Below are 25,933 nucleotides of genomic sequence, written 5' to 3' on the forward strand. Positions count from 1 at the left end.
TGAATACCGATGTGACCGTAACAGGGTTATGCATAGGTAGGATATCGGAATATCAACATAAAAGTTAATGAAACTTTTCCAAACAAATCCAATACAGGCTGACAACAATTTCAATCATGAAAATAGTTTCCAATAGTTGTCAATCGCTGGACATTCCGTGTAGTGTCACCACGTTTTCAAATTCAACAGGACGATCTAATATTCTAAAATTGATGACTTGAAATTGCCCTCTTGATAGAGTCTAGTAAAGCAAGTCCATTATCCAACAGGCTACAATGTCAATAGCTTGTTACTAAAATTTTACTATAGAGACTTAAAAAGCTAGCTTTAGAGCTTTAATACATGTTGACATAATAAAATTTCATGAGTGATTTGTCTTAACTTGTACTTAAAAAGTGGAGACTCTACGAATTGCATAACGGTTTACAATGGTTGCTTATATTAAAATAGTTGGACCGCCATCGTCGGTTGCATAATTTCTGAACACCTGCCAGCCAGTCATCTATTTAATAAAGTGTTTACATTTTTTTGCTACACTTCAATAATAAATAGCGAGTAGTTTTTAGTTCACCCTGTAACCATTTTGTTTTTATAAAGTGTCGTGCGTTTGTCTTTTTTTTAATAAACCTTTGAAATAATGAATCTAGAAGTCCAAATTTCTAATTCCAAATTCAAGTTCCAAACTACATTTAATTGCCGCACACAAAACAAAAACACAAAATATATAGAAGAAGAGTCTTATATATAAATAGTTTTAAAACAAAAGACTATAATTAACCACCTAAGGTTACAAAATGTGTATCGAGGATTCTGAAGCCAGCATATTCCAGAAATCTATTTTAAAGCTATATAAAAAAAATTCTTTGATTGTTTCTCTGACTGATTTTCAGTTCTAAATACCTACATATTTCGTCATTACCCTTTTTAAACGAATAATTTAGTTTTTTTAAACATCACATACGTTGCACTGAACCCAAAGTAAGTAACTAAAGCACTTGTGTTGTGGAAATCGGAAACACCGCTGGTACCACAAAAACCCACACCGGAGACAGTATAGATAAGTTACTTTTCTACATTGACCCGGCCGGGAATCAAACTCGGGATCTAAAAGATGGCGACACCATAAAAACCGGGATGCAAGCCAATAAACCACAGAGATCGTCAGGTTAAGGACTTTCTTGATTTACAGTAATTTCTTTTGAACTAGGTCAACAACACGTCTAATTTGTGTACGTAATGTGCTTTATCGTCCTTTTAAGCCGTTATTCGCTTCACCACCAAACAACCAATTCTACATGATTATTATGAAAATTTGTATTGATGTATTCATTTTTTTTTTTTTTCAAATCGCCAGCTTACACATGAGGCACGCCGGTTATGGAAAATATTTTTATGAAAAAACCATGTTTTCAAGTGTACTATCATAAACTATAGTGGTAGGTAACTGGGGTCTGGGGTCTATAAATTGTTCGGATACAATACATCCTCCTGTTTTATGTACGCATAATTTCACGCATAATACTAGTTGTCATAAATAAATGACATTAGTTTTCATGTATTCGTAATCATCTAGACGCCAACAATTCACTTTTGTAAGGTTTTCTATCTAACATTGTAATAGCAATTTTTTTATTTGTGTCCGTTTCGTTGGAGGTTCCAAATTTAATCGAGCAGAACTTGCAAGGGGGCCTCTAGTTGTAAAAACTATTTGGTACCTAATAGAGATGGGAATAGTTGCTATCTGTAGCTAATAAAATAGCTATTATTGTTACCAGTTTGTTTTAGTCAAACATACTGAATAGACAAACACAGCCAGCCACTTAGAATGCTTTTTAAACCACGCATGGTCCAAAGTGTTCACACTTAAAGCTAAAATTATAAGATATTTCTTATGAAGTGAGCTTAAAATTATGTCAAAACAAGCCCATCTGTTTTGTACAGGACGATATCAACAAATGGTCCGTCGAAATAACATGGAACTGCAAAAATTCAGACTATAATACACAACTTGCAAAATATTAAATGTTTTGAAGCCTGGTTTGCCCTGCAAAGAGATACTCACAAACGGCGTTAAAAATTATACAGTTAATTAATCTCTATATTTTCTTCCTTATCAATCTACCCCATCACTAGTTCTTCGTCATTCCGTATAAGGTAGCGCCGTCACGCCTCACTGAGTGTCGAGCGGGGCGGACGAGCGGGCATCGTGAGAATCACTAATACCATTTCTTTTTTCGATACCAGATAACACACGTGATTTGTAATTGATTTAATGTTATAGCATTTTGGAAAAGCTATTGTGTTAGATTGTGCTTTTTCGATTCGATCGAACGATTTACAGCCGCGATGAAGAGTTGTAATGATGATTTTTTGCAGTTGTTTGAACCAATCATCATTGCTTGAGTTCCGTGGATTTTATCGGTGCGTTCGGCCGGGTAAACCATGAAATGAGTCATTTATCATTCGATTCTTGACGAAGTTAGTTTTCTCCGCAATTAAATAGCGATTATGGTTTTGTGACGACATATAAGAGCCAAAATATTAATTCCTATGATTGTTACACTTCAAATCAAATAAAATTTCTTTATTCCCTATAATCAAATTGAATTTGAAAGAATGATATTAATAAAAAACCACTACTCTTTCTTATTTTTTTTATTTTCACAAACATTTAATAGCAAGGAAGTACACCATACTTTCGTATCATGTATGTAATCATTGATTTTATAATAGCCCTTTCTTAGTAGTACATTTTTAACAAGAGCTTTGAACTTTTCTTGATAAATTTTGTACATTTTCTGGAATGTTATTATGAAAACGGATACAGTACCTACCCTACAAACTTTATTAAATTTGAGCATAGGGGTTGCAAGTTTATTATTGGTTCTAACATAAGATTTCACACAAACATTCATATCAAAATTTTCACGTATTGCGAAACGAAATTTTTTCACTGTTAATGCACATTTTATTTATTTTAATCTAAAATACTTATAAGTAAATGTCATTCTTAAGTCAACTTAAAGTCTATGTAAACGTAATCTATCCCTTTTATCTCTATTTAACGCAGCTTACAAACAAGTTTCTGTGTGACTCGTTCGGATACACTTTGAAAAACGTGTCAAGCTAGGGTACTTTGTATAGTTCCTTTGTTTGTTTAAATATTCTTTTTTTGTGTCGTGTTCAATTAGATTATGATTATCATATTTTCCTATATGTGTCCTATGTTATACAATTAAAAGTGTGAATAACTATATGTATGTATGTAAATAATTACTTGTGTTTGACTGTTGCAGGTTGTGGCAACTTTTAATTGAGTAAACACTTTAGCACTGCTCCTTAGAAATTGTTTACAATTGTATGTATTACCTAAGTGTATCGAGTTTTTGATTGTTCTAAAAAAACAAAAACTAAATTAGGTAAATTTTAAAACACTAATTCTATAGACGAAGATTTTCATAATTCGTCTGTTCAATTATTTTTACATGTACATATATGTTCGAATATTTTTTTATATTTTATGTATATAAATAATAAATAATAAATAACGCACACACTCAACATAGCCCCGCACTAGGGAAACCCTGTGTCGCGGGTGCCATGGACACACATATAGACAACCACAAATTACACCCAAACTCACGAGAGAAATAAATGTAGGCCATACAAACATTTCTCCCGACCCGGGAATCGAACCTGGGACCTCTGCGTGGCAGTCCGGCATGGTAACCGTTCGGCCACGGAGGCAGTTGAATGAAATGAAATGAAATTGAAAGATGTATCTATATCTATTTAAAAGTGTATTTCCGGTTTTCAGAAAAGTCTTTATTTATATCTTAGTGATCATCTACGACGAACATAGGTAAATAAGACGCTTTTTTGCTTAAATAAGTTTAGAGCAATGTAAACTTACCCTTAGATTCTATTTTTCATTTTTGTCTTTTTTTACTGGCCTGATGCACTGAAAGCAACTGTTACAGATTTTTATCGACTCCTCACGTAGTATCGATTATGTCCATGTATCCAATTCGAGTTAATATCGATTCCGATTGTAGGTTGTAATGGTTAATTAAGTTTTACTTTGAAATTTTATATCTTTTCATCAATACGTGATAAAAATCTTAAAATCTTGTATTCACGCACAAGTTGTATCTATGTATAATCAAAAAATATAAATATATGACAAAAGACGAAAGATGAACCTTAAACGCTAGGATGTTAAGTACGATTTTGCACAGTGATAATCCTTTAATGATATAGCATTACTTGTACTTTATTGTACTAATGTGACATCCTAATTTTAACAGGAAAGACGGTTTCTCCGTACCACCACCGGTTTGTGATCCAGTAAATATTTCTTATGATGAAACTCCCAACTAGATATAAAATTACTAAATTAATATGTTTTAAATTATTGTAAATTCCATTATTCATTAATAATAAATTTAATTTCATGAAATTACAAATTGCTAAAACAAAATATTTTGTAAAGCGTAATGTAGCGCAAATTGAAATTTTCTTTTCAAAATAAGGTATTTAATCAATAACTATTGTAACAAATAATATGGTTTTCATTAATATTAGACACATTAGACATAACTGGTTAATGACTTTATCATCACCATGTAAAGGGCCCGAAACGTTAGTTTGTTTGAAAAAAACAAATATACGCGATTTAAATCTAAAAAAAATGTTTCATTTCCTATGTGTAGCAATCGCGAAAACCTAAGAACTCGATGACATAAGTAAAAATCTAGTTATTTTGCTACCTTGTCATTTTACCATGTCGTCCATTTAACGATATTTATAACAAATCATTATAAGTTAAAAGTCTTTCTGCAGAGGTGGTCGTTTTGCGACCTAATCCTTATGCTGACCATTTTGAAGATATAGTCATATGATAATGACCCAATTTTGTGGGTTTCTAAGCGCCAAAAACTGTAAATAAAACTTTTACCAATCGAGCAGAACACGGAGATAGAAACAAATGGAATAAAATCTTTTTCATCTGCTGTTTTCAAACAACAGTCATACTTCTTAACATAATCATATTTATTAAACGAAAACACATATATATTAGGTCATATTAATAAGTGTACTATCAGAAAAGTTGAAGCCCAACCCAACAGTTTTGTTTGCAAGTGGAGATTATAGCTAGCGCCGTTCCATAATATGTTGACCCTTTTTTTGTGAAAATCTTTTGTTTATAATAAAAATATGATCTAGCCCTTAAATACATTTTTAAGCAGTAATATGAGCATTACTGCGTTCCGGTTTGGAAGTCCAAGGGTGCTGGTGAAATTACAGGCACATGGGATTGCCAATCAACTCAGTGTTTCCCATTGGTCAGATAGAAGATCAGACTGGTCTGGCCAACGGATTTTTTTTTTCAGAACAGCTAGTAATTTATTAAAGTATTGTTGAGTACAAAATAGCAGACTTTTGGTCATATAACTATTTAATAGGTTTTATGTGTAATGTGGTAGACATTCTCAGGGTGACGGGCGCAGTGGCAGTGCCCCTAAGATCTTTGCAATTTAAAACTTTCATTGGTACTGCAAGTATTGACACGCTTACCACCAGGCGCGCGACTTGTTCGTCCCGTGCGTCACTTGATATAAAATAAGCCATTAGTTGACAAGAACAAGCAAGCTGCTGGTGGCCAATAGTGACCGTTTTTGGCTTACGCAAGAAGGTAACGTTTAAGGTGGCAACGCATCAACCATGCTGATAGTAGCAAGGGTTTCCGGCTAACTTATACCCTACCTACATATTAACTGCCTCCGTTGCCGAGCGGTTACCATGCCGGACTGACACGCAGAGGTCCCAAGTTCGATTCTCGAGCCGGGGGAAATATTTGTATGGCCTGCATTTATTTTTTTCGTGAGTTTGGGTGTAATTTGTGGTGGTCTATGTGTATGTTTATAGCACCCGCGACACAGGGTACCACAAGTGCGGGGCTATGTTGAGTGTGTGCGTCATTATTATTACTGTTATTTACTTATGGCGTCCAAAAACATTTTATTAAAACCATCATCATTATTTTCAACCTATTTTACGTTCTGCTGCTGGGTACGGATCAATTTTAAGGTACTGACTCCTATAAAACTTGACAAATTAACGTAACTTAGAAATACATCATATTAACTTAACTGCCGCCGTGGCCGAACGGTTACCATGCTGGTCTGCCACGCCCCGGGTTCGATTCCCGGGCCGGGAGAAATATTTGTATAGCCTACATTTATTTCTCCCGTGAGTTTGGGTGTAATTTGTGGTGCTCTATGTGTGTGTGTCCATGGCACCCGCGACACAGGATTTTCTCTTTTGTGGGACTATGAGTGTGTGGGTAAAGGAAATACATGTACAAGCCACCACAGGGCATCGAAACATGGAACTCTCAATTGCGAAGCGATCGTTACTACTACCTACTGTACTATAAATTCTGAGTGCCATGGACACACACATAGACAACCACAAATTACATCCAAACTCACGAGAGAAATAAATGCAGGCCGTAGAAATATTTCTCCCGACCCGGGAATCGAACCTGGGACCTCTGCGTGGCAGTCCGGTATGGTAAAGGTTCGACCACGGAGGCAGAGGAGGCAGACAGAGGCACGACCCTATGCTTGATAGGCGGTAAGTCAATTAGGGTACCAGTAGACCATCACTACTTGAAAACCAGTTTCAATTAGCCTACTCGATACAACAATTACAACGTATAATTACAACAACGAATAAGTAGCAACGATCATTAAATTCTGTCGCCTATCATTATTCTATGGAACAACAGCTCTAGTCGATAAACTTGTCCATTCACACACGTGCATTGTAACTAAATAATAAATTAAAATTGTTGACTTGCCATCAACTGAACCTTATAAATTCGATTTTATAATTCATTGCTGTACTTTTTACAAAAATAGAAAAACATCTGCTAAATGCCTAAGCCCCTATAAAGAAAAAAAAAACAAGTTTGACACTTAATTCACCTCCCAAGGCATCGAATAGATAATTTAAACTGCACAAGTAAATTAAAACGTAACGCCACAATTTTAAAGTGTAACTTCGAATAAACTTAGCCACAGCAGATGTTATTCGAAATGAAGATTAGGGGAAGTAAGACATAAAAAGCGGTCAACCAATCGCGGCCCGTGGATATCTTCCATCCTTGTCGTACGCACGTCGCTCTGTCTAATGCCCATATTTTTTTGCGATCTTTATTCTAATTCCTCATTCAAATGGCGTTCGATTCCAGTTGCACATAACCTTTGGTATTTTTTCCAGTAAATTCCCGTTTCGGTCAGTTTCTTAACAACAATATAAGTTTGTTAATAACTGTGTCGCTATTCAAAATTAAACAACAAAATTATCAGTAATTTCATTGTAATTTTACTTATTTAAAAAAATTATATTTTTTTATCATAGATTGCAATCGATGTTTTCGTTTTTTTTTCATAACCGTGGCTATACGTTGCGTGTCTGCGATGTAAACATAGATAAACAACGTTTCATGGTTATAAAACGCTCTATTTTTTTCGAAAATTCTCGCTTTGTTCCACTTTTTACACATTTTGAACGGGCTATTACGTTTAAATTTTTGTTACAATTAAATATAAGTTAAGTCGGTTAAATGAGCTCGTACAAAAAGAAGACAGTAATTTATTTAAAGAGATCCATCATTACTGCTGCGGAAGTAAAAATGTAGAATAATGGTCTAGTCCGCAGAAATGTGCATCGAAACGAGAAACTTTTTACGTGAACGTAATTTATCATTTTTGTAAATAAATACTAAAACGTCCTTCTTGTAAAAGTTAGTGATTGTTCGAACAGGTACATAGAGAAATTTGTGACGTCCGCTGATTCATTCCGTAGCTCAGTTGGGAGCGGTTTGCCGCGGTGTGGCAAAAAGGTGCTGGTTCGAATCCAGCCGGATCCAAGGAATTTTATATCGTTTGATCTTTATGTCAATAATATATACTTAATAATATATTACAAATAATTACTCGCATATGGCTTTGCGGCTATTATGCGAAAAAGAGGAGTCTCCTCGATGCGCAGAATTCGTGGCAACGGTAACGGCCTCCTCCGATACCATTGGATATCAATAATAAAGAAATATTATTATTATTTGTAATACTAACACAATTTTTACGTGTTCAATTACTAACCCTTATGGATGAATTTCCGAAATTGTAGCTTTGAATTTAAATAACACCAAACTAGTGGAGTATTCTCATGAAAAAATATGAATATTATGGTAATATACTAGTATTTAAAAAAAACTTCAAATCTAACTAATAGATCAGTCAATGGTCGCAGTGATGAGGGGATGCACAGGCCCTGAATAAAGCCACCCTGAGACACTGTATCCGACTGAGTGTTTATATTGTACTAATAAGTACTTCACCCCTCATGGAAGAGTGGGACAAGTGGAGTTACGTCAAATATGTTTATTGCTCCATTAGATACAGAAAAATATATGTAACTTTATTTACAATATTAGTCGAGCACTAAGACAATTTCCTTCATTATGTTGGGGGAAGAAAAACTTTCATAGATTTCTCGCATATGGCTCTGCGATAAAAAAGTCGTTACAAACCAAAAACAAAGATACAAAAACACATAGAAAAATTCGTGACGTGTGCTGGTTCGTTCCTTAGCTCAGTTGGGAGAGCTACGGTATGCTAAAGGCGTCGATTCCAGCCAGATCGAAGGAATTTTCTTAGTGTTCGATCATTGTATTTAATAATTATGTTGGCAGCACACAGTTGTCATAAATTGTAATGATAAAATATGGTAACCCGACCACACTTCTACACCTTGTACCGTGTAATGAATGCGCTCCGTACATTATTAAAATATTGAAATCGGTACAAAACATCTTTAAATTCAACATCAAACTACAGACCACGCTCCAAACAATTATACAAAGGTGTTCCCAAACATGCAGACTTTTATACCTATTTTTTATTAAACTATTGAATATTTAGACTCATTATTCTAAAACTTGTAACAATGAACAGCTATGAAGTGAAGACCTTTAAAGGACAATGCGCAGTTATTGAATAACGGCTAAAAACAAAGGCCCGGTATCAGATTGGTCTTAAATCTGAACACAATGAACACCGGATACGTTGGATCTTGTGCGACCTCCACTCTTCAGGTCTTTGGTTAATAGAATACAGTTCTATTAATAATTCTTTTCAAATAAAATTATGTTATTTTAATAGGTCGTGGGAAATTGTTCTTCTGAAATAAAACAAAGCCAGTCTTAGGCTACGATATACCGACGACTTTTAGATGAATAAAATATAATGTCACTTACTTACTCGTTCTAAATATTTTAAATAAACGATTTAAATGATGCAACTTTATTTTAAAAAATCTATTGAAACGTAGCGAGAACTAATAATATAAAAGCAATTTTTATTTTATATTAGTTTCGCCTAAGTTTCGTCTTTTTATAACTTTATTTGTTTCTTAATTTATATTTTATTTTCTTATCCTTTTTTTCCTCCAAAAGTATGTAATGACTCTAGAAAGGTAAATTGTCTAACGTGCATTTAGAAAATATTACAGGACAGCGATTTAAAGTATATTTTAGAAATAAAAAAATCATAACTCTAATTTTATTTATATTATATTTATTATATGAAAAACTAGAAAGTTTCAACCTTGCCATAAGACACGTTTTGCCTTTCAAGCGTCGATAGTAAGTATTTAATATTACTGTTATGTATTAAGATTATCCACAAGCATATTTTTTTGTTATGATACAGAATGACGGGACGAACAAGTCGTGCGCCTGGTGGTAAGCGACACGCCTGTCCTTAGCAACAGCTGCAGTGCCATTCAGTGCTTTAAATCACCAAGATCTCAAGAGCATTGCCACTGCGCCGGTCACTCTGATACACAAGTTGACAAGTCGCATTTGCCTGTAATTTCACCAGCACCAATAGGTACTCGTTAAAACCGGATCGTAATAATGCTCATACTGCTGCTTAGAGGCAGAAATAGGTAAGGTGGCAACACTTCCCTGGATTAACTCTTTCATAAGAACCCGTACTGCTAACATAAGTTACACAGAATGTAAATTTACATGGGCAGTTCAGCTAGTCGTCCACTGACAAGCAAACATAGTTAGTATTAATTAATAAATGTTAACATTGAGTAAACAATATCAGTAAAAAATCTTCGAAATAATCACAACTAAAACCCAAATGTTAATCTTAATATTAATGAATTTTAATATTTTTTATTAAAATTTAGTAGCAGTAGAGCTCCTTGTGAAAGAGTTCGTCCAGGCAAGTACTGCTACCTACATATTTCTGCCGCCATACAATAATGTGAGCATTAGTGCGTTCCGGCTCAGAAGCGTAAGGGTGCTGGTGAAGTAACGGCACATGAGACGACTTGCTCGTCCCGTCACTTGGAAAATATATATATATCACTATTAAATATTGAATTTCTAAATTCAAAAGCTATGGGCGTATCGCTTACGCTTCATTCCGACACTTGGTAACATAAAAAAATACTTATGCGTTTAATCTGTAGTATGCTTATAGGTATAAATAAAATTTAAATAACCATTCCATGCTTATACAGACATAGAGGGATAAAGAAATATTTAATTACAACCATATAAGACCATTTTAGTTTCAAAAGACATTTCAAATTCATTTCATTAGCTCCAAAGAGTAAGAAACCCCTTCCAACTTCATTTATTTATCATATTAATGCACCACATCGTAATAAACAAGGCGTGAATGTTATCTAAACATTAAATCCAAGGCCTTACCTATATAACTGTGCCATATAAAATCCATGTTAATTATAAGCTCTTCAAGAATGGCTTAGATAATAATAACATTAGAAATTATGTCCTACATACTACGTTAGCTGCCCTAAAATGGAACCTAGTATGCATAATATACACTTTGAACAAATTATATGCTTTTGAAGTAAAAATAAAATTCATTGAGAACAAAGAACTGAGTAAGACATTTGTAGTACTTATACATTGATGACCTCTGTGGTCGAGCGATTTGTACCTACACCGGTTTTCGTAGTGATCTGAGATCCCGGGTTCGACTCTCAGATCAGGGTGTTTGTGGTTGATGTTTGCGATTTGCATAACACAAGTGCTTTAGTTACTTACTTTGAAATCGAGCAACGTATGTCATGTTGTCTAACATCCAGTGAAGTTGAATAATACAAAATAAAAAAATCTATGAAGTTATTAAAGGAGAAATAATCCTGGCTCTAGAATTTTAAACAATAATCTTAAACAAGCATTGCAACGTTAACAGTAATTATATAGTAAACGAACAAAATGACGGCCTTTCAAAACGTTAAGCTATCGTAAAATTTTACGATACCCACTACTAATAAAGATAGTAACCTGACACGGGCGGATCCACGTCAAATACTAGTCAAAATCTCGAGTATAATAAAACATTGAAATCCAATGACAACCCGAGAAGGGCATTATTTAATAAATGTTAATAAGAGTTGGCAATCTCAGATATGCGCTCGCGCATACCGACTTACGATCTGCCAAACAAGGACATCAGACGTTTCCGTGTTGAATCACGAAACGTTTTGAGCTACAAGTGATAAGCGGACACTTTTTAAGGGTTAATATTGGTACATGTCAAGAGAATTTCCCTAGAGTTTGAGCTAACTATACTGACTGCATAATGATACAAAAATAACCCGTAGACTTAGTTTGGTATTTGTAAAAGTCTACGTGAGTTAAGGCGAGGTATTTCAACGCGGCGGAAGGGGCAGAGGGCGGCGCGGCGTGCTGTTAAGCCGCAGGGCAATTTGCAAATTTTAGAATAAACGTGAATGTAATAACTATAGGGCTTCAGTCGAAAACCAAAATTTTTTACAGGTTCTCTGTAGTACTTCAAGAGAAATATCTCCAAATAAAAATTATGTGCAAAGTTAGATATTTTCCTTTTTAAATAATTCGTTCTATACTTTTCTTTTAGCCTGTGTTCAGGATTTTATACGATCGAGGAAAGTATTTTCTACCGTGTAACAAATTAGCACATTCTTTAGACAACATCCTTAGGTGTATTGTGTATTTTTGTAAAAGCGTTTTTAATAGTAAATACCTAAACCATTTGTTCTAGTAAAACAGTTTTTCCTGTTTCTCCTCCAGTGACTCGCCTTAAATACACTTAACTAAAATAAGTGCAAATACCGAAACAACGCTATGAGGTATGTTCTCAACGTATCTCCTTATTTGAGGATAAGGGTGCTGGTGAAATTACAGGCACTTAGGACTTTTCTGTGTCAGGGTGACGGGGTGGCGGTGCCTCTCAGATCTTTGCGATTTGGTGCTCTGACCGGCACTGCAAGTAGGTATTATTAGTAATATTTTATATATAGTACGACAACGTAATACCGGCAAAATGGTACCTACCACATTACGTCAAAGAATACATGAATCATATTCTGGGTCGATGCAATACACTGAAGATGCATCATTTAGTACAGTGAACACTCATCTCTATGCAACGCACTTGTATAATAAATGATTTTTCACTTCTCATGCACTATAGCTTCACGTAGCGGGGGTAAAGTGCATCATTTAATCCCTAGGGAGTAAAAAATACATAATTTTTTCATTTACTTCCAGTGACCAAACAGCCAGCTCGGTTCTAGTTCCGTGCCTTTTCTTTTTTCTTTTTTTCTTTTCTTTTTTTAGACTTCGATTCGTGAGTTTGTTGTAGAGCGAAAACAATTGAAATATAGACACCCTCGCTAAAGCTCGGGTCCTTAATCATCTGGAATATATATACCTAGTGACTCGTTTTAAGAAAGAAAGAATTTTTTTTATTGTACGAACACAGGCATATGTGTAAACAAAAAAAAAAACAGGATAAAAATAATAAAAAAAAAAGTAAGAAGAATATTACAACAATTTATATGAATAAGCAGTAATTTATTGCCATACGTGTCGCGGCTAGTACAAACGAGACTTACTGAGCTTTAGCCACAATCGGTTTCCCTTATTTAAAAAAAAACCGAATCGTGGTGCTGATTTTCAGCAAGCCCGTGGCGAGTGAGCCGCTGTAATCAATTAAAAAAAGTCAACAAAAATTAAATAAACAGGAAAAACCGACATTATAGAAAATGTACATGTAACTAACTATATAGACACGTAAAATACTTGTACTATGTAATTGACATTATTCTCTGAAATAAACGTAGTAAACGTAGTAATGCCTCAAAATATATATATATACTATTGATTCCTGCACCTCACAATTATATTACGTGAAAAATTTAATACTTTATTAACTTGTCACTTAAACCACTACCCAAAACATGCACACACAAATGCTTTGTTACTCATGTCGACCTTGAATCGGACTGGTCTAATCGCAGTTTTAGCCAATCGGAAGCCTGCGTCCGCGCAGCCATCCTTTGTCTATTATCATCCTTTTTGTCACGCCATTTTGTCATAACCTTTTGTCTCTAACTCAATATCAATCAGTTCAATGTAAATTTGTAATCAGACTGTTGATTTTCTATTGTTTTTCTTTTGACTGTGGCAATAAATAATAAAATAATGGTTCCTCTATTTATTTGTGACAGGATAATGATAAATAAAGACATTTTATAGGTATACCTATAAATATTGTTTACAAAGAATGAATTATGTATGTCTTAACTGTGGTATTTAATATTCCCAACTCAAACACAAAATCAAAATACTAAGTTATATTAAGTATTAACAAAAATAAATCTCATTCGTTGGTTGTATGATTAATTTTTTTGTGTAAGTATGTTGAAACTATTATTTTTGTCGTCGTGAATAATATACGGTATAATTATTAACACAAAGACGAACAGTTAGAAAAAAATCCTTCAATCCGCCCGGCAATCTTTGTATTAATAATTATAACAAACTAGTGGAGTAATTTCACAAAAAATTATTGAATATCAATTCAATAAAAATTTAATTAAAAACAAATCTCGTTAAATCCCATTGTTCCTTTTTTTATTTCTTTATACGTTTTACAAGGCATGTGCTGATACCGCTGTTCTGTATGTCTTATTGCAATGTTTTTTTATGATGTCAAGTGACGGGATGAACAAGTTGTACGCCTGACGGTAAGCTACACGCCTGTCCATAACAGTTGCTAAAATTTCCCCATATTAAATAGTTACATATAAAATTCCGTATCGTGCTTTATTTTGTTTTAAGCCGCACTCGGCAAACATTGTATCGCGGGTGCCATAGGCACACACATAGACAACCACAAATTACACCCAAACTCAAGAGAGCAATAGATGTTTGGGACCTCTGCGTGGCAGTCCAGCATGGCAACCGTTTTATTATCACTGTATAGCGTAATAACCAATTACGAAGTGCAGCAAATCCAAAACTAACCATTCCGAGGACTGATAATATGTATATGGACAGGGAACATCAAAACAAATATATAATACCTCGAATTATTACTGATCTTCTTAAAGCACTAAAAGACGATCTTAATCCTAAAAACATAAAGGATAAACTAAAACAATACCACCTCAATCGACTATGAAATCCAAGTACACTTCAAATGCAATGAAATACTTAATAATTTTACTATCAGTCTTACCTTCTTACTACAAAGACTAACGTTTGAAAATGTATCTTAATTTAAATTTATTTTACACTACATTTACTAGAAAATATAACCAGAATAATTTACTATTGAAAAATTTGACATACCGTAAAATTTTTATTGAATTGATATTCAATTATTTTTTGTGAAATTACTCCACTAGTTTGTTTTAATTATTAATACAAAGATTGCCGGCCGGATTGAAGGATTTTTCCTAACTGTTCGTCTTTGTGTTAATAATTATACCGTATAATATTCACGACGACAAAAATAATACTTTCAACATGCTTCCACAAAAAAATTAATCATGAAAGCACCGAATGCGACCCGTTGGTCGGGTCGGAGCGAGCGGAATATCTTATTACTTTCAGTTTTGTGTTTATTATTGGCAGTATGATATGCAGCGGTGTACAGAAAAATCTTGAATAGGTTTGTGTGACACCGTTATAAATATTTTAACTGCATCCGTGACCGAACGGTTACCATTTATACGCAAGCCACCTCACTACCCTGAAGCCAACATGGGTCACACGACCCGGTTTGACATGCAATTGCATTCCCCCGTGTACCGAAACCGAAATCACACGTCAAAGACCATGAGTACTATGTCAATAGTATAAATTGTAGAAGTAGCAGTAGAGCTCCTTGTGAAAAAGTTCTTCCAGGGAAGTACTGCCACCTTACTTATTTCTGTCGCCAAGTAGTAATGTCAGTTTAGTCCTATCACTGGGTACGGACTCTCTCTCAGGCGAGGGTTTTAGGCCATAGTCCGCCAAGCTGGCCCAATGCGGGTTGGGTATTTCACAAGTATCGCGACTGTTGCGAACCTTCAACGACGCGCTCATGGTAAAATTGAAATTATTTTCAGACATGAATTCAGAAAAATTCGTGAGGTACGTTCCCGGATTCGAACCCACGGTCTCTGCTTAAGAGGCAATAGGTCAAACCATTAGACTAACACTTCTTCCTATACATAAAGAGTACATTATTAGTACTATATTATATTTGGAGTATATCATTAGCCAATTTAGTGGATTTACTAAAAAATATACCCTGTACTATGAATACGAGAGCAGCGGAATTCACTCTGGGACACCTAGACCAGAACCAATTTAGAAAAGTTTAATTCCCGTTGGGTTTACTGGGACTCAAACCCGACACCTCCTCATTTATCTCGTCATTAACTGCCTCCGTGGCCGAATGGTTACCATGGCGGACTGCCACGCAGAGGCCCCAGGTTCGATTCCCGGGCCGGGAGAAATATTAGTATGGCCTACATTTATTTCTCTCGTGAGTTTGGGTGTAATTTGTGGTTGTCTATGTGTATGTCCATGGTACCCGCGACACAGGGTTTCCCTAGTGCGGGGACTATGTTGAGTGTGTGCGTTATTATTAGTGTTATTATTGCTTATTTTAAGCTAAAAAAGTATACTGTTCTTTATTTTTACAATTAGAACAACTGAAAACATTGCCTCAACAATTTTTAATTTCTCAACGGTACTCCGATTATTCTCGCTTTCAAGCGTTAGACGATTTGTAATTATTTTTTACTGCATTCTACCATGGGAGTTCATTGCACAGTCAACTGCACATATTTCCACCTTACATTCTACGTATTACGTTTAACTTGTGTTACAATACATCTGCTGTACATTGTACACTAATTACAATATTAACATGTGAAGGTTTCGCATCAGTGAACTTGACATAAAAACTGAAGTGTAGACTTAACAATTTTAATTTGTTACCTCTGTCAATTTCTTATCAAACTCCTAAGTTTTTGTTCTAATTGTAAAAAATATTGTTTTACGCATTGACTTACAATTATATGGACGTCGGGTCCGCGCTAAAAAGTGTCCGAAATTATAGGGCGTTAAAATCGTATACAGAGCGTCATTCACGCTTTTTGTTCGACTGACAGCGAAGCAAGCAAAATTAGACAGTACTGCGATGACATTACAATTTAAATTCAACGTTTTAGCTTTTTCATATTCCTTTACTACGTTTAAATATGTTGACTTGGGACATTTTTTTCGTGGTTTTTGTATTAGACCCGTCGTCCATTTATTTCTAAGTCAATGGTTTTACGTTAAGAATTGCTTTATATATCTATTACGATAATAAGAAGATATGTCATAGAAATATTGTTGGAAAGTAATCATATTATTACTTTTTCTTTTTTATAATAAATATTATACAACATCACATACATATTTCTGACCCCGGTCTGATGATAAGCAATAACGCACACAAAATCAACATAGCCACGCACTAGGGGAAACCATGTGTCGCGGGTGCCATGGACACACATAGACACACAAACAAATTACACTCAAACTCACGAGAGAAATAAATGTAGGCCATACAAATATTTCTCCCGGCCCGGAAATCGAACCTGGGAACTCTGCGTGGCATTCAGGCATGGTGGTTACCATGCCTGAATGCCACGCAGAGTTCGGCCACTGAGGCAGTTATAAGTGAAGATGTGAACCCAAGACAATATAAAAAAACATATTTTTTTAATGAGCTCTCTCGTGATAATACATTCCTTACCCACATCCTTGTAATAAAGTTATGAAAACAACTTATACTTAACTTGGTAAGTCGATCTTACCAGTATAATAATAATAAAGCCTCATTCAAACCCTTATAAATTTAAAATAATACATACATTCGCTAATTGGGCATAAAATAACGAAAATAACAATAATGAAATATAAATTGAATTAATTAAATTTTAGGATTAATAATTACAAATTATTATTAATTAGGGACCTTTCTTCGAGTAACAGCCTCCATTTTACTCCAAATATTTCTGTTTTTCGTCTTGCTCATCCAGTCTTTGCCTTTTGGTCTACCTCTGGTCCTCGTACGTCGTATTTTGTGGTCCTGTACACATGGTTATTCTTTGCCCATTTGTCACTTTCCATGCGGGTGATGTGGTCAGCCCATTTCCATTTTAATTTTTTAAAGTATTTCAACGCGTCGATGACATTTGTGGTTTCTCTTATATCTGTATATGTTACTCTATCTTTTCTTTCAATCTCTCTCACATTTCGAAACAATTGCAATCAAAACCAACCTCTGGTTTTCCATATACGTATTGCACAGTCTCGAGGAAATTATCATGAATGATGCGTAATAATTTTGTTTTCCAATTGTTCTATAAAAAGGTTGACAATCGCTGTAACCCCAACATAGTGCAGTATGTAGTGTTAGACAATGAAAACTTTTTTCTCATTCTATGAATTTTTCCTACGCACTATATGCTAATTCGAAAATGATTGCAATTCAAATTCAGCTTTACGATTTTTTTATTTCTCCAATGTTCTATTGCAATTAGAAACGCTTGTGAGTCGTTATAGTAATTGCCTGCCGGTATTTTTTTATTTTACTCCTTTTATGGTGGGTTATAAATGATCGGTCAGATCATCACACAGGTAGCTTTCGTTTCGAATGTCTCAAAAGCTCTAATACATCGGAAAGAAGGCTCAATGCCGTCACGTGATTGTGTGTTATTTGGAATAAAATTTTATTTTTGGTCAAAACCCAAAGAACGACATTTTTTCACTCGTATGTTGTCAAAAGCCAAAGTCCAAGCGATGGGCAACGTTGTCTTTATAAAATTATAATATAAAAAATACAGTAAATTTAGATATAATTTAAATAAAATAAAATAAAATAAAATAACGCACTGATAGCCCCGCATTAGGGAAACCCTCTGTCGCATAATAAATCTGTCTCTTTGGTTATCATTAAGAGAAACAGGGCACTAATTTTTGATTTGGAGTTGTTATATTTTTTATTTTATTTAGTTATATTTTTAGCACATAATTTTTTTTGTTATACAAGTATACATACCGTCGAATTTTATAACCTAGACTAGACTAGAAAATAAATCTAGCATTTTTCTCATCTTATTGATGAAACAAGGCGACACACGTCCTAATTTAATTTAAAAAAACCACACAGCCATAACAGCGTGCACAATATAATTAACAAATGCAATTATTTATAGTTACGGTCATTATTTGCAACAAATGAAGACGAATTACAGTCATTGCCCTCTCTATCGACGCCATTATTCACTCCAACAATCGTTTCAAAATAAAAAATTGCATTAAATATCGACTAATAATTCGAGTATTGACATTTGGACGCACTATCTCTGCACACGAACGTGATTAATCACATACACATACGTAATACAAGTGTTTGTGAACGCAGTACTACCAACTTTAAAAGAAGTTTTATCGCGCAGCCCGGTAATAAATATCGACATTAATTATTTGATATTATTTCGAAACGAAAACATCGCAGTATATTACTTTTATATGAGTTCGATGACATTTTTGATAGAAAGTAGTTTTATGGTTTTGGTTACTTGCAAGTTTAACCAATTTGAAATTTTACTGTTTATTATACGCGCCGTTATCGGCTTTACGATAATGCGCATTTTATAATAATAAACTACTTTACCCTGTGCAGCACACTATGAAACTTTTAATAGATATGTAATTTGAAATATTTAATGTGATCATCAAAAAACTGAAAGTTTCACCTTAAAATGTTGTGAGGTGGCTTATAAAACTGTAGCCAAATATGGCATTCTTTTCACCAATGATTTTCCAAGCAACAAATTACTTATTGAAATCTTTATTTATAATGAATATTTTGTGACTAGCCACGTACATGTTTCTGGTTTCTTTAATTGGTGCGATACATTGATAAATAACTTTGAAAATAAAACCTAACCGCTATACTGCCTGATAACCAAATTACGAACGGCTGGGAAAAGGGAAATTTCGAGTTTCTAGATCTAACAGAAGTTTCTTCGATTTTTGATGATCAATGAAGAAATGAAAGAGTGTACAGTAAACTATAGAAAAGTACTATCCGTGACAGAAATTTGAAGTTTTTAGTCCAATTAAAGAGATTGAACGTACCTGGAGTTGCTTCCAAGAAAACATGTAGGTACGTTCGGGTTTCCTAGATTGGGCACGGCGATTCTATTTTGTTAACATGATATTCAATAAGCTAGCCGTAAAAGGGTTTAAGTCTTTGAACATGTTGAAAATTAAAAATAAAGTATTAATCATTTAACTGGCTAATGTATTTTTCCCTTAATTCCAGGTCTAGAACGGGTGGCGGAGGAGTTGATGGGTCGAAGAAAATGGAAAATATACCAGGACGGGTTAATACCAAAACGGAACGACGAGATATCCAGCGACGACGAGTCCATGCCTGCCACCGACCCCCAGCCCGCGCTCAAGATAAAGACTATAGAGGAAATCAATGCGCCCGACGAGGCGGCGAAAGCGCCCGAAGGCAATACGGAGAAAACCGAACGCCGAGAGACGATTCTAGAAAGTTTGATCAAGAGGCCTGCGACGCAGCCGAAGTTGGAGATGGTGGAAGAACCCACGGACTGGAAACCGCCAGACAAATGCTACTTCTGCGTAGACGGGGAACGCGCTGAACCGACGGGGGAAAGGCAGGCGGCCGGCGCGCATGTGAGTATTGTACAATTATTACAATTTCTATCTAATTAACTAAGAACAGCTTCTGACTCAAAAAAACAAAACAAGATTTCTGTTGTTCTGTCCCCAAACTTGTAGTCTTTTAGAGTCCTGTACCGAATTAAGAAATAGAAGAAAAATTAAAATTAGTAACAATACACGGATCGCCTAGCTGTACAAAATTATAGCTATCGCAAAAGTAAATAAAATAGCTTTTGTATCAGAATCTAAGTTCCATTTCAAGCAACCTTATCAAAATCCTGCATTTCAGATTTTAGACTGGGTAAATGTGTGGAAATTGATTTCGCTTTGTGCTACTTCAAACCATTTACTGGATTTGCATATTAAAATTGAAATAACGCTATGGACGTTCCCTTAACAAAACATTATCTAGAACAAGTGGCAGGAACAAGGAGGTTATAAAAAAAATCTGTAGCATATTTCATTTAATACGGAAATCACGGAACATAAAGTATTTAAAGATAAACTATTTGCCTTACTGTACCGTGTTCTATTCATTTATTGTACACAAAAAGTACACTTTAAATGGAATATTTATTAACAATTAAATCCACAGCTCCAAAGGGTTTTATGACTAGTATATGAAATTGGATAGAAAATAACTTTTAAAAAACAAAAAAATATTAGATACTAGGTAGTGCTCGCTACTTCGTCTACATATTTTGAGCACTTTGAGTAGGCTACTGTGTTACTTACTTGAGAAATGATTGGTTCTCCATATAAACTTTCGTCCCCTATTTCACCAGAGAAATACCGCCACCTTACCTATTTCTGCCACAAAGCAGTAATGTCAGCATTACTGTATACCGGTTTTGAAGGGTAAAGGGTGCCAGTGAAATTACAGGTGACGGGCGCAGTGGCAATACCCTTCAGATATTGACGTCACTAAAAACTAACCATCTTTCTCATTTACATTCCATCTCTCTGTACCGAAATTCATCAAATTTGCTTCAGCGTTTCGGGAGTGAAAACCTAACAAATAGAATTACTTTCGAATTTATAATATTAGTTTGGACAGTAAAATCTTAAATTAGATTACACTTTGACGAAAGTGACAAACATAATTAGTTAACTGTTTCACAGGTCATCATATTTTTAAAACAGGACAGACCGGTCAGATTGAGACATCTGAATGAACTCTGAATGAAGTTATATGTATTTAACCGCGTAAATAAAAACTTTAGACGAGCATTATTAAAAAAAACAGTTGATCCACAGTTGATCTCACATCAATTAAAAAATACAAGCTTTTCAAATAGGTATAGGTATGACTAAGCTAGTGAAGACTGTAGAGTACAAAGCCCTCGTTCATAGATTCTGCCACAGCCCGTAATGATTAAGAACGCATTCAAAATTAACAAGCAAAACCAATAATTAAATTACGAATTACAATCTAAATAATATTCAAAAACACCACATTACATAAGCCATCAATTTTTATGGCAGCAGAGTTCCTTGTGAAAGAGTTCGTCCAGGGTAATACTGCCACCTTACCTATTTCCTCCTAGGTAAGGGTGCTGGTGAAATTACAGACACAATGGGACTTGTCAACTTGTCTCAAGTGGACAGGCGCAGTGGAAGTACCCCTAATATCTTTGCGATTTAAAGCTCTGAGTGGCACTGCAACTGTTATGGACAGACGTGTAGCTTACCATCAGGCACACGACTTGTTCGTCCCATTACTGGATATCATAAAAAATATTTATATAATACGAACAGTTCATAGGCAATACAATTTCGAACAATAACATCGAAATAAGCACAGAAACAGTTCACAGTCATTCTGAAACACCCAATTATTTTAACAAGAGCAGCAAAATTGCGGGTCTTCACGATTTTTTGTCTCCGCACAATAATTCCGATTTGATTGCCGTGCATGTGTGGGAACATGTAACAATAGTAGATGAATACGGTTCGATGTACGTTCCCATTGCGGATTGTATACCAAAACTGTTTCATTTGAAGTGAAATCGAGTCATTACGGCTGCAGATTTGTCATGGACATTTTCCCGCTGCTTTCCCATGGGCGGTAAAATTATAAAGAAGATTCCTACATTTTGTACTTTCTAAATAAATTAAACCTGTACGTATACGCCTTCACACGCATAATGTATTTTCTCAAATAAACCTAGTAAACACAGGAGAGGTATTGGCAGGTTCCGTGCGGTAGTTACTAACAAAATCTAGCCACAGAGCTTCTTGTGAAAGAGTTCGTCCAGAGAAGTACTGCCACCTTAACCATTTCTGCCGCCAAATAGTACCTAATGTGAGCATTACTGCGTACCGGCGCAGTGGCAGTGCCCCTCAGATCTTTGTGATTTAAGGCTCTGAATAGCACTGCTACTGTTATGGACAAGCGTGTAGCTCACCACCAGGCACACGACTTGTTCATCCCGTCACTTGAGTACCAAAAGAAACATTAACATATATTGCGCACTGCTGGGCACAGAGCCTCCAATAAACAGGCATCAACCCTTAATCCAACACGCTATGCAGCAATTCGATTTATCGCAGTTCTGCAATTTAATACTAGTGTTACCTATATTAGTCATTCAAATACATAATACATGTTAGATCTAGTATTTTTCCATACAATGTCTAAGTGGTAATCCTTGGAACCTTGTAAACGCATAAGTATGCCAACTAAATGCCTTCGGTGATTTCAAATCAAACCTTGAACTTCACGTATGATTGTATTATTGAGTCATAATACTAAATTGTCTTCAACATTTTGTGTTTCTAATGATTATTAACTTCACCTCATATATTCAATTTTTATTTAATGTCATGATTTATTTTTACTATTTATAAATTTTTTGTGAAAAGTGGACTATTTTCAACACAAACTATTATAATTATTGTTGATACAAAAAGTTCGAATCAATAATAATTCACCTTTATTGCTTTTACAAGTATACAGGCTGTAACAAAAAATGCTATTAAAATTTTTTTTAAAAGTAATGGGCGAAATCTAAACAATTTATGTTAAACATTTTGGCATTCAACTTTTTATATTTCTCAGCAAAATAAAAAGTCAATGTCAGGAGAAACCTATTAGCCTGACAACCGAACAAGTTAAAATACATACCGGTGACATTTACCTTTCCAGGTCTGTATTGCCAGTTAATCCACTGTTTCCTATTAATAGCTTTTCAAAGCTTGGACAGATAATTTCGATAAACTGTGATTTAATGGCAATACCGCCAAAATATATTTGGCAAATAAATACAATAAACACCAGTTCCAATGGTTAATACTGCCGAAAATTTAACAAACAATGAATAGGAATAGTGCCTTAAAAGACAACACTGAACCGGGAAGACAAGAATATGAGACCCTGTCTATCTTTGGCCTTACACAGTTAGCCCGAAGGCAAGTCGATGCTACGTGTATATCTCTCATGATTTTGCAATACAGAGAGAGTGGCGGGTGCTGGTCGGTGGAGTAGCGTTGATTTCTGCCGCCTGCTTCCCACCTTTTGCTGCTTCCTCTATTTTCACGATTACAGAAGTTGTTACAAAGCCCCCTTTGTGTTGTTCAGGTTATCGCTTTCTCAAACAGTGGAATTTATTTTCTAATTTTAAGTAAAAATAAATAATTTAATTAGAGCACGGTCGAGCTCGCCGGCGCCCCCATTACTGTGCCGTCCGGAGTCATAGCCTTCTCTGCGCCCCCCCTCGCTACATCACTGGTGCTGGTCAACACCAAAGTCGGTGGCTTTGAGGATAAGCAGCTTGATTTTAAGGGTAACGAGAGCACATATAACCAAACTAACGGCATATATACCTAACCTAACTAACATACATAACTCACGTAAATACCAACTGGCCACCTTGGATTCAATCGACAAGCGTGTCAAGAGGCTTATAGGTGACTCGAAATTAGTAGAGGCGAAGCTGCAGAGCCTTGAACACCGCCGTAAAGTTGCCTGCTTATCGGTATTCTACAGGATATATCATGGAGAGTGTGCGATGGAATTGCATAATTTGATTCCGCCTTCCCCTCTCCATCATCGGGGGACTAGATGTGGGCTGGGATTCCACCCCTATGTTGTGAATATTCCTAATTCGCACGAAGCTTTTTGCTTCCACATTTATATGGCGAGCGGGTACAGAGTGGAATTCCCTACCTGCGGACTTGTTCCCCGAACGCTATAACTTGGATCTTTTCAAGGCGAGAGTGAATAGACATTGTTTAGGTGTGCATGCTGCATCGTCGACCACATCATCACTTTCCATCAGGTGATATGGAGGGCAAATGCGCACTATTTTTTTTTTAAAAACGTCGAATTTTTACTCGCTATGTTTCGAACCAGTCCTTGGTCCTTTATTCATGAGATTCCGCGGCTGTGATTTGACGAAAACTCGATCGATAATTTGAATAAATACAGAGTTATTCGTTAAGTTAGTTAATATGTTAAGACTTTATTAGCTAGGGTATTACATTATTTTGCTCTACTAATATTTTATGGGACTTAAACTTAGTTGAGGTAATGATTGATTAACTTCTTGATATCGTAATTTTTCTTCGCAAAATAGTGAATATAAAAAAGCTGAGAAGCGGGGCGTAAAAAGTACTAGATCTCCACTCACCACAACACGATCGAGCGAGCTCCCTAGCTTAAAGGGAAATAAGTGAAAATAATCGCTTACCTTTATATTATATTATGTTATTTAAACTAGAGCGAAACTAAAACATCTTTTGTAAATACCCTCTTAATTCTAATTTTATCGCGTAAAAATGGCCAAATTAAGGCTATTATGCTAAGTACGTGTGTATAAAACAATAATGGCACATATCCTTGATCCCGTTTACAATAATTTGCTTGCCAGATGTTCAGGTCTGTAGCACCGTGGCACCCATGCAACAATGTAGTCTTGTTCATGTTAATTCAAATTCAAGTTTGAGTTTTTCTTTGCTAAGTCTTTTAGTATGGAATGACATCAAAATACTGAAATAGACCACAGAGAAAAAGAAAGTTAAGAAGTGGAACTCCCTGCGGTTGTATGTATTTCTCGAACGAAGCAATCAATACTCATGCACATATTTAAAGAAACGCTAAAAAAATGGTTGAATATAAATAAAATATAAATATGGCCGCTGTCCACATATCGCATAACGTTTAATCAAAACCAAAAGACGATTGAAGTAATCTTTATTCAAACCAAACATTCTGGCATTTTCTTTATTATATGAAGTAACTGTCTGTATAACAGTTGCAGTGCCACTCAGAGCTTTAAATCGCAAAGATCTGAGGGGCACTGCCACTACACCCGTCACCCTGAGACGTAAGTTGCCAAGTCCCATGTGCCTATAATTTCACCAGCACCCTTACCCTTCCAAACCGGAACGCAATAATGCTCATATTACCGCTTGGCTGTAGAAATAAGTAAGGTGACGGTACTTCCACAAGGAGCTGTACTGCTACTAAAATAAAGTCATAAAATAGGTATATGTGGCCAATGGAATATAATAAAAACACTGTTATCATAATTTAACCTGTTTTTAGCGTCCCTCTAAATATATCCATAAGTTTAAATGCTTTTAGGCATTTTCTTGGAGAGTGTTTACCATCTTTGTCCATAAACGTAAACCTTATGCTATTAACAAACAAATAAACTCCGCATGATGAGGAAGAGCCATTTTCAGGCCTGCAAGTTTTGCTCTTGCAGGTTGTCTTGATGTTATGATATTTGAAATAAATATTGTAAACTAGCTGTTGCCCACGACTTTATCTGCATATAATAAGTAATTCGAGTA

The 25,933-nt window shown here is 35.2% G+C and overlaps 1 protein-coding gene across 3 annotated transcripts in view; it reads left to right on the forward strand.

Annotated features, from left to right (window-relative positions):
- The window catches only part of LOC113232554 (mushroom body large-type Kenyon cell-specific protein 1), a 285,145-nt gene that overhangs the window by 223,006 nt on the left and 36,206 nt on the right, over positions 1 to 25,933 (forward strand). For all 3 annotated transcript variants that reach the window (XM_026467322.1, XM_026467323.1, XM_026467324.1), the window contains one exon: positions 19,767 to 20,146. In XM_026467322.1, coding sequence (XP_026323107.1) covers positions 19,767 to 20,146 — 380 coding nt within the window. The remainder of the gene's footprint in view (positions 1 to 19,766; positions 20,147 to 25,933) is intronic.

Source organism: Hyposmocoma kahamanoa, unplaced genomic scaffold (genome assembly GCF_003589595.1).
Source record: "Hyposmocoma kahamanoa isolate Upper Pololo Valley unplaced genomic scaffold, ASM358959v1 76, whole genome shotgun sequence".
In the NCBI taxonomy this organism is placed as follows: Eukaryota; Metazoa; Arthropoda; class Insecta; order Lepidoptera; family Cosmopterigidae; genus Hyposmocoma; species Hyposmocoma kahamanoa.